We start from the raw sequence: 9,856 nt of genomic DNA on the forward strand, positions 1-9,856 counted from the left end.
CTCTTTGTCTGGACTATTTCCCAAAAGAAAGCAACAATCATATTAGGTAGCGTCCTGAGCGGCCTGCAAGGCTGATTCCTGCTTGCCGGATTAGAGGTTACCAGCGAAAGTCCATCACTTCGACGACCGTTGCTCGGGGGAAGGAGGCGGCGTGGGAAGGGAGCTCAACTTGGACAGTCATGGCTAGTGTTTGCTGGACTTTTGCTGCTCTCGCTGGTCTCGTTGCTCTTATAATGTCTCGCTCCCCTCGAACTTGCAGTCATGCTACTCTTCTGCCATTGTGAAAGTTGAGGCGCAATTTAGAAGTATGTAGCTCAAACCATGATCCACAGGTGTTTGCGAGGATACGGCCACCAACGTCAGGAAGCTTGAGAGCGTCAACATCCGAGGCTTATCTTTCAGTTTTGAAATCTTTTGATATTTACACCATCCACAATCTCACTTTCCATGTTCTACTCTTGGTCGTTGCAGGCTGTCTCCATGATCTGCTTGAGGGCCCTAGCGGTCCATATCCTCCATAGCTGTGGCCGCAAATTCCTCTTCCATCTTTTGCTCCTTTCTTTTCTGAGAAGTATCACTTCAACTCGCCCTCCTAACATTGGGCGTCCTGAAGTACAATCTGTACGTCATCTGCAGCTGCTTGTACCCTGGGTTGGTAGCGTCAGGCGTTCCCACCATTTTACAACCTCAGTGGTGTGTTGTATGGCATTTTCAATCGACCTTGCGTAGACTAAGATTACATGGGCGCCTCATCGATGGAAATAGCGGAGATCTGGAAGCATGAGGAGACGAATCATCGTTCCCGCTGCCTCATTCCAATCATTCTCGCCAGTTAGTGATTTTGTATCTTTAGCGAAATAAGCAGACTTGTAGTAAAGGCAGGGAAGGATGACAAAGGCCTAATATTGCACCAACATGATGACACTTACCTCCTCGATCTTGGCATCGTTCCTGAAGCCCAAATTTTCCTTTACTTAGTGATAGAGCTGCTCAAAAGAGCCCAATAAAAATAACTTACTAGCCAAGAGCCCCATGATAGGTCATACAACATGATGTAAAACTGATCCGGATCCGGTGTTGGGTAGCCTGTACTGGAATGGGCAGTTTCTGGGGGCTGAATCTTCTCGCCGATAGGAGCCGACATAAGGCGACAATTTTTTGTCAGGCCTACGTGTTTGTGATGCAGAGGCAGGCAGGAGATAGACAGTCATCAAGGAAGGATTTTCAAAAGAAGGCGTTCAAGGTAGAAAGGATAAATGTTGCATGATGGTAGGTACTTGAGGAGCGCAGAGCAAACAAACATGTGAGTGGGGATGGAAGGTCGGCAGGGTACCTAGGTACCAGATAGGTCCGTCGGGTAGGTGAACAGGCGTTGAAAATTACTACAGGACATCAGTTTGACTTGAGATTTCCCTGACTGTGAATCAGATTTACCTTATGGCTGTGAGACTGCCTGATCTTCCCAAACACCATGTTTCTCTTGACTGAAAACCTTTCCTGCTCGTTTGCCCCAGGCGCTGGGGCACCGAAGGCCAAGGTCAATTGCAACTCTTCTCTATTTTGCCGTCTTCAATCTGTCCTCCACCAGAATCTCACACCTAACTCAGCCTTCCCACGGTGGCAGGATTTTCAATATACACAGACACCCTTCAGCCTTGGCCACTGGCCATTTCATACGGCCAGAGATCTGTATCGGTGCTCCATGGGCTTGATCATGTATATCTACGAACTGAGCGTCAAATACAGACACGAGCAGACGGTTTACCACTACCACTTTGGGACAGTTCAGACAGACACTGGCTCAGGTCAAACTTTCATGTAAGGTTTGGGACTCTGACCTAGTTTTGAGGCCTCAAATAGCGACTGATGGTTATTGGACCTATGAATAGTTGACCGAGAAGTGTTCCAAGACAGCGGCAATCATCTGCGGTAGCTAAGAACTGCGCATACAGCATCTGATTTGAAGAAGAGGAACTCAATATACCCACCATTCAGGAGGCAATGGATGCCGAGACGGGTGTCGGCAATCCCCAAGAAGTTGAGGCCACAGGAAATATTGGCCATGACCAGCGAGCCGCAGGCCCACAGGTCTCAACATCGCAAACCTTGCCCGGCAGCCTGAAGATATGGACGGCACCGGCAACATTTAGAACCCCTTGGAGTCACCCATTTCCCTTGCCCGGGACAAAAGTGCGGATCTCAAGTTTTTCAACGAATTTGGAGGCTTTGTCACCTTTTTACATGGCGATAGTGAAGGCAATCTGTGCGGAATTCATACCGTCCGACAAAGTCTGCAAAACCAGTTCTCAATCTCCGTGACCGATAAAGAGCTGATTGGTGCCAGCGAACTACAGAAAACCCTGGAAGAAATCTTGGGGATGATCAGGATTTGAGTCGAGATATGCAGGAATCACAGGATCCTCAAGCGGAGCTACTCTTGAACAAGATCTTTGGTATCGACCGACTAGCACAGGCAGCAACCAAGCCAGCCTGGGAGACGGGACACATCATAAACCACACGGGTTACGCTCAAGCGGATAGAAGATGCTTTGAGGTAGTGCATGATGACGGTTCGGAATGCTTATGGATCTATACCACCTCGACGACCGGAATTTCGGGAACGCACATCGACCACTATACCTTGCATTGGCATCATGGCCAACGGATGGCCCGAACCAGTAAGTCTGAATCAAGTTTCAGTATTTTTATATCTGGAAGCTGACGTCTTTATCTATTTCCAGCTTCGCCCACCCCTGCACACACCGAGATGCTATCATAGCACAGCTTGACTTTTTCAGAAAGCTTCACTCAGAATCACCGACATAGAGAGACTCGACCAACCCAATACCAGTGATCAGAAAAGATTTGAAGAGCCCACAGCAGCCGCGCTGTCCACTACCAAGGACTCAGGCGCTGATTCCCAGACCCAATCTACTTGACCGCAGGAGGCTGTCCAGCAGAGTGTCTCTGCGCCTCACATAGACGTGGCTAACTCATATATCACTCCTTCATACACAGTAACTTATCAGATAACTTTCAGTGACCTTTTAACGGCGCCGGCCCTACATCTAGGCCTACTAATCCTGTGAAAGACATGCCGACACCCAATGTGGTGAATTCATATACCCCCCAAGCATTGTGAAGGAAGCAGGGGATGCCAGTGAAGCTGTACCTAGTACAGCTATGCAGAGGGTTGATGAGAACTTCAAGGAGCTATATGGTACCTTAAGCTAACTAGCAACAGTATTTCATTCGAATTCCAGTCATGCAATCGATTTTCCACCAACAATTCTTGCCGGCCTCATTCCTCCAACTCCAAGCCTCGACCTCGTCATACAACTACTTGCTTTCTTTTCAAAGTCCCAGTCAATCCTCAGCTCCCTCAGGCGTCAATAAAGCAAAGACGCTGTGCTACGGGATTCTCAGGATGATTTCGGCACGTTCTCGCAGAGTCTGTCCTGCACGAAGAACGGCAGCCCCGGACGAGGTATCTCAAAGTCGAGAGTACTTCCGGGCTTTTGTTCCCCGCGAACCTGCAGACGGCGACAATTCGGCAGGTCTCTTGAGAGCCGTGGCGAAGCTCAAAGCATGTTCGAAGATTGGATAGAATCCAAGAAAGAGCTGGATGATTTTCCCGAAATCGTGAACCAACGACACGTTGGTTCGAGGACTACCTTTCGGAAAACAAGTGAGGGGAATGCCTGGAGATTTGCTGTGTTTCGTTCCTCAGACTGGGGCAATACAAGTCATGTCGTATTTGAGATTTCCGGGCAGCACTGTCTATATGCCCCCCTATGTATGAATTCTCCGTTTTGTTTTGGTACGTACTTTCTACTGTAACAATATACCGCCTCACGCTCTTTGCACTACTCACAGGCTTGTAATTTTTTACAGCTTATACAAGCCCCAAAAGATTCTCCCTCTCTCTCTGCTTTTTTTTTTCTTTTTCTCTTCTTTTGCTTCCCATCTGGTGCTCCGGCTCTCAACCTAGCTGTAATCGGCGATAAACCCGGATACCGGCAATCGCCCGGCATACACCCCGCGATCCGCCCCACTTTTATTCAAGCTACTCGAGCAGTACCTTATTTAATGCACACGTGAACGCACGCGATTAGCTGAACTGTTGTTTTGGAGAGTCATGTCTTGGATCGAGTAGCGACATCTAGGCCTCGAGCGTGTCACCGCTTTATACGTGGGCACATTATTGAGTCAGCCACTGTAGGTCAGGTGATCCGTGCGTATCTATCATGCAACAGTAGATCTTCACCTTTGTCCAGCTGTTGCTCACCGTTCAGGGGCTGCTCAGATGCTGTTCAGTTTGCTCGGGGATTTCCCACTCTTTAATCAAACCCAAATCGCCCTTTTTGTAGGCTACTCAGTCCATCTGCCGTTTCAGTAGGACGGCGATTGACCTGGACAAGTGTTCTTCCTGACTGTGCAGCGGTTTTTTTCCCCACACGGAAGCCAGTCTCAAATGAATCAAAGCCGATTCCTCGCAGACATTGGCCCCACACGGGCAAATTACTTACTCATTGGTTGATATTAGAAACATGGCTCAGAAGCTCGTATACCACGTATTATTCTCCGGACAAGAACTGCGAATGACTCTAGATATGATGTGCCCAAATGTTCTCGTATCGGGAGCAAATTATGACAGACTGCCGAACAAAGGGCGCATTTTGCCCAGACGTGTACTCTCTGCAGATGCGTGGTAATTATGCACAATCTTTGTTCGCGACAGGTTTGCATCGAATATCGAATTTGGCATTCATTCGTCAATGTTGTTGGCAGTAATTAAGATTGCACATGTACTCTTATCGTCGACCATTATCTCTTGCAATGTGACCTCGCGCATGTGCACGGTGTCGTCATGGCCCACAAAATATCAGGACCCTGTTGCTGTACCAGGTCGGACCTATGCTGACTTCTGGTAACGGGCAGCCCTGCCGACAGGCCACCAGCTATTAACAACCAGCCGTTCGTTCACGGAGCCGGCCAGTGATTGGATCTGCGCTCCCATGTGATGGGCTAACCTTGATGCGCTATTACGCCGCGACAACCTTGGCAGCCGCTGGCGACTTGGCAGGCTCCGGGATGCCAGGAAAGAGTGATCCCGAAGGCAGAAATAGCAAGTATTTTCAGCAAAGCTCGCAGTAAAATCAGGACACGCCATCGGGCGCTGCCCAAACTGCGCCGCTACCTACCCCGGAGACGATCCTACCACAAAGCCACAGCCGTCCCCATACCGTATTGTTCACGTGCCGGGGTTGGCCCCCCACATCTCGTGCCATTAATTCAACAAGGGACGCTTCGTCGTGCATCGGGAGGTAGGTTTCCCCACTCCTCGGCTAGCCGGGATATACCTACAGATTAAACTACCGGTCTGTACAGGTATCAAGTAAGTACCTAGCGCGTTGCATAAATAATACAACTTTGATTTGGCCAGGACGCTACCCAGGCGACAGGACGTTGGTTTCTTTCCCTTCCTTTTTGTTTTCTGTAGATTCTCTTTCTCGAATATACAACAAATATATGAGAATCATTTTTTGCCAAATCAGGAGATTTGGTCGCGAACGCATGGACTTGCTTCTGTAAATTATATCCTGGACATTGCCCCGGTCAAACCACGTTACACAGTCAATGCAGCCAACCCCTACAGAAACCTTAGATCCCAGCTAACCGTAAAAATAGCAACGTCACCCGCGTCATTCTAGACCGCGCCGCCGCTGCTGCTTGTGTTAAAAGGAGAGGCCAACCTGCCCTCTAGCAAGTTAGCGTGTCTGGTCCAGTAGCGCGACCCTGCCGCGAGAGTCGCAGCAAAAGTTTTCTTAACAATCTTTATATATATTTTTTTTGTCCTCTCGCGAACCGTCGTCCCAAGAGTTCAATTGGCATTTTTGGGTTTCTGCACGTCCGCCCGCCTCCTCGCAGGGCCGCACCCGCCATCCCGTCCCATCTCTCGACCCGGCACACAACAAACGTCTCGACATGGCGGCTCGTGACGAGGCACAGCCCTCATTCATCTCACGTCTGCCGTTCTTTGGCGGGCGCAAAAAGAATGTCCCTCCCAGGGACTCCCACGAATCCGAAACAGACGAAGCGCCGTCCAACGCGCCGCCCAAATGGAGTTTTGGCGTGCTGAATGACAAGAAGACAATCGAAGTTCCAGGTGAGGAACATTCCAAAGTTGCCCGCCAAGGCCAAGAGGCCCAAAGATAGAGCGAGAAAAAAAAACCCCCCGAAAAAAACCACATGTCCTAACCGCGATCCGCACTCCACTTCCCCAGGCTCCGTACTGCTTCTCGCGGACCACAAAAACGAACCGCTGGGTCTCCGCAATGCGCCCGCCCGGACATCCCACTCCTCCTTCCCAACAGCCAACTTCCCCGAGCCACACCCGCCGGCCGACGTGAAAAAGAAGACGACCGACGGCAAGATCATCCTCGAGCCGCAGCCCGAAGACGCGCCCAACGACCCGCTCAACTGGCCGAAATGGCGCCGAGACGCCGCCCTGCTCTCCATCGGCCTGTACTGTATGGTCGGCGGCGGGCAGACGTCAGTCCTGGCCGCTGGTTTCACCGACATCGCCAGGGACTATGGGGTCCCAGTACACTCGGTCTCCCTGACGGTAGGCCTTTATATGATGGGTATGGGGATTGGCTCGGTTTTCGCGTCGCCTACGGCCATCTTGTACGGCAAAAGGCCCGTTTACCTCGCGAGTGCCATCCTTTTCATCGTCACTTCGGTCTGGTGCGCGCTGTCGCCTAGCTTCCCTTCCCTTGTGGCGGCGAGGGTTTTCCAGGGCATCGCCGTCAGCCCGGTCGAATGTTTGCCTTCTGCGACGGTTGCCGAAATCTTCTTCCTCCACGAGAGAGCCTATCGATTGGGCATCTACACACTGCTGCTGCTGGGCGGCAAGAACTTGATCCCGCTGGTCAGCGCCGCCATTATTCAGTCGCTGTCATGGCGCTGGGTGTTTTGGTAATTAACCCCTTCTTCCCCCCACTGTCCCGATACGCCAACATCGGAGGCTAACTATCATGCACAGGGTCGTTACTTTTGTCGTCGCCTTCTGCGGCGTCCTTCTCTTCCTGTTCGTCCCGGAGACGTTTTGGGAGAGAGTGCCGCATCCCAAGCCAAAGACCCCGTCCAGGCCGGGCCTGTTCAAGCGGATATCGTCGAGATACGTCCACCAGCACAAACCGGCGGAGCGCCCTGCCACGGCGCATGCGGCTCCCACGACCACGCCGTCTGAAGCGGCAAGCCCCGACAAACGCCATGATCACCACGTCATGTTTGCGGAGACTACCGAGACGAGCAGTAACAACCACGGCGTCGAGGGCTCGCCCGAGGCGAAAGCCGACGACCAGCATCTCGGGGACAGCAACAAGTCAGAGGCGTCCGAGACTCCCAGTTCAGAGGACGAGAAGCAGCGGAAGCCGGCCATGCCGTCCCTCGACACACAAAATGTGGACCGAGAGGGAGCCAACCAAGTCCCAGTCTCGGCCCACCCAAGGCTTGAGAGCAACACCCAGTCCTCGCCCGTGGTCGGCGGCAATGTGTTCGCCCCCATGGACCCCGAAAAGCGACAGCAGCAGGACAAGGCCACGGCCAACGTCTACTCGAACCACTGGCGTGAGCGCGAAGCCAAGTCCTTTGTCCAGCAGCTCCGCCCTTGGCACGGCCGGCTCAACAATGACCGGTGGCTCAAGGTCGCATTCCGCCCGTTTGTCCTGTTCAGCTACCCGGCCGTTCTCTGGTCGTCGGCCATGTACGCGTGCTCGGTCGGCTGGCTGATCGTCGTCTCCGAGGCGGTGGCTGTCATCTACCGTGAAAAGTACTACAACTTTGACGCGCTCGGAGTCGGTCTCGTCTACCTCTCGCCCTTTATCGGCGGCGTTCTAGGCACGGCAGTCGCGGGCAAGGTGTCGGACATTTTCGTCAAGGCCATGTCCCGGCGCAACGGCGGCCTGTACGAGCCCGAGTTCCGGCTCATCATGGCTCTCCCCATCGGCATCACGACCGTCATGGGATTGATGGGTTTTGGCTGGAGCGCGGAGGAACGCAACAACTACATGGTGCCGACCGTTTTCTTCGGCATCATCAGCTTCGGCTGCTGCTTGGGCAGCACGACGTCGATCACCTTTTGCGTCGACAGCTACCGGCAGTACGCGGGCGAGGCGCTCGTCACGCTCAACTTTGCAAAGAACATCCTGCACGGGCTCGTGTTTAGTTTGTTCGTGACGGAGTGGCTCGAGCACGACGGCGCCAAGTCCGTCTTCATCTGGCTGGGCGTTATACAGCTGGTGGTGGTGGCGTTTGCCGCGCCGCTGTTCGTCTACGGAAAGAGGTGCCGCATGTGGACGGTGCGCAACAACTTTATGGAGAAGTTTTAAAAGACAACCAATACACAGGTATGATATGCTGGACATTGGGGCACTGGTCATCGCACCCAGGCAGTCCACGGATGAGCCGACATCTGTTGGCCCCTGGACTAGCTGTCGATAGACCCTGTCTACAACAGAACCTGCGGGGACAATGGCGTTAGCTGGTACAACAGCCAAAATATTTGCCGGGTTCACGGAAACTCGCCTTTCGACATCACCCGCCTTTGGTACGGGAAATGAACGCACAGTCAAGCAGAGGACATGCTTGTCAGGTGTGAAATTGAACTAGATTGCCGATCATCGAGTTAGATTCCTTTTTGGCCCTGGTCCTAGGTCTAGACCTAGAGCAATTTAATCATATGGTTGTGGGGGAGAAGGGATCCATGTATATTAGCCCCAGAATTATGGAGCAAGGTAGATACCCAGGAGGACGGCATTTTGCATGGGTGGGTGGTTCTTTAAGCGATTGTCATTTCTATTATAAACAAGCGTGCTGCGATTAAGACGTCTTTATATCAACATCGGCGGGGATTTTGACTTTCTATATGCTATGCATAACTTTAAGCCATAACCCTGGCGACGTACATGCCAAGACTCAAGTGACGAGATTTCCTACAAGGCCAGGTCTAGTCTGAGCACTGAGACTAGCCTTCGGTCGTGATTGCATAAAATGTCAAGGATGTAATGCACTCACCTGTTGGCAGGATGAAGAAATGTCTATTATATCTAGTTTTGTTTATGTTGAGGTTAATTAAACAATGCTGGCGCTGTAAATAAACCAAATATCGAAGTGGTGCAGGGGAGATGCGCGACGTCAACTAATCTAGTGCATATCTCAACAGTTTTCTACAAAATACAAAAGAGAGTAGCCGAAACAATACATCGATTATACGAATGCTGATTATCTTTGTCATGCTAACCTCAGCCGAAAAGTTCCATTAGCACCTTTGCAATAGCTTTTATGCTGGAATCGTCAGAGAGCATTCGGTAGTGGTCGATGGCCTGCAAGCACCGCACGCGCATGCTGGGGATAAATTTATCGAACCCGTTAGGACTCGCACACTCGCCACCACAGTTGTCGCGCGCAGCAGCCGAGGGCGCCGCTGTTCCCTGCGAGCTGGAGGGATTGCAGCATAACTTCACCAGGCAAACTTTGCAGCCAGAGCCCATTGGACCCGGCACGCATTCGTCGCAGAGGCGCATGTTGTGGCGGCTCTGGCTCAGGACATTCCTCCGATGTACAGCCATCTCGTCTCCCTCATCAATCTCCAGGGCTCTTATTTGCTTGATGGTTTCCTCACTGGGCAGCTCGAGGTACCGCTCCAAAGCTTCATCCGGGAATTGTTCGTAGTCTTTCGGGGGGCGCGGGCGGGCGTCGGCGTCGACCATGACGATTTGCACCCGATGGCCACGTCCGAGAAGCTCTCGCGCAATCTCCCAAGCAAGGGTCCCAGAAAATGAATAGCCAA

At 52.0% G+C, this 9,856-nt stretch overlaps 4 protein-coding genes across 4 annotated transcripts; 2 read left to right on the top strand and 2 right to left on the bottom strand.

Annotated features, from left to right (window-relative positions):
* Positions 1-749: 749 nt before the first annotated feature.
* On the bottom strand, positions 750-1,144 carry MGG_17609 (uncharacterized protein; the record flags this gene model as incomplete). Its single annotated transcript, XM_003719336.1, has 3 exons — positions 750-809; positions 930-968; positions 1,019-1,144. The coding sequence occupies 3 exons, from the start codon at positions 1,142-1,144 to the stop codon at positions 750-752; spliced, it is 225 nt and encodes a 74-aa protein (XP_003719384.1).
* A 1,257-nt stretch (positions 1,145-2,401) lies between these two features.
* Positions 2,402-2,779, top strand: MGG_12239 (uncharacterized protein; the record flags this gene model as incomplete). The annotated part of the gene is made up of 2 exons (XM_003719337.1): positions 2,402-2,678; positions 2,742-2,779. The coding sequence occupies 2 exons, from the start codon at positions 2,402-2,404 to the stop codon at positions 2,777-2,779; spliced, it is 315 nt and encodes a 104-aa protein (XP_003719385.1).
* Positions 2,780-5,431: 2,652 nt separating this feature from the next.
* Positions 5,432-9,036, top strand: MGG_10131 (MFS transporter). Its single transcript, XM_003719338.1, has 4 exons — positions 5,432-5,591; positions 5,692-6,169; positions 6,288-6,981; positions 7,049-9,036. The coding sequence occupies exons 2-4, from the start codon at positions 5,989-5,991 to the stop codon at positions 8,394-8,396; spliced, it is 2,223 nt and encodes a 740-aa protein (XP_003719386.1). The 5' UTR covers positions 5,432-5,591; positions 5,692-5,988; the 3' UTR covers positions 8,397-9,036.
* A 272-nt stretch (positions 9,037-9,308) lies between these two features.
* MGG_10130 (uncharacterized protein) lies at positions 9,309-9,776 on the bottom strand (the record flags this gene model as incomplete). The annotated part of the gene is made up of 1 exon (XM_003719339.1): positions 9,309-9,776. One exon carries the CDS (start codon positions 9,774-9,776, stop codon positions 9,309-9,311), a length of 468 nt encoding a protein of 155 aa, XP_003719387.1.
* Positions 9,777-9,856: the final 80 nt, after the last annotated feature.

This window comes from Pyricularia oryzae, chromosome 6 (genome assembly GCF_000002495.2).
Source record: "Pyricularia oryzae 70-15 chromosome 6, whole genome shotgun sequence".
Taxonomy (NCBI): Eukaryota; Fungi; Ascomycota; class Sordariomycetes; order Magnaporthales; family Pyriculariaceae; genus Pyricularia; species Pyricularia oryzae.

Coding starts and splice junctions, on each gene's coding strand:
- MGG_10131 (XM_003719338.1), top strand. CDS start 5,989: ATGGCGGCTCGTGACGAGGCACAGCCCTCATTCATCTCACGTCTGCCG. Junction 6,170..6,287: donor GAAGACAATCGAAGTTCCAG/GTGAGGAACATT, acceptor CCACTTCCCCAG/GCTCCGTACTGCTTCTCGCG. Junction 6,982..7,048: donor TCATGGCGCTGGGTGTTTTG/GTAATTAACCCC, acceptor TATCATGCACAG/GGTCGTTACTTTTGTCGTCG.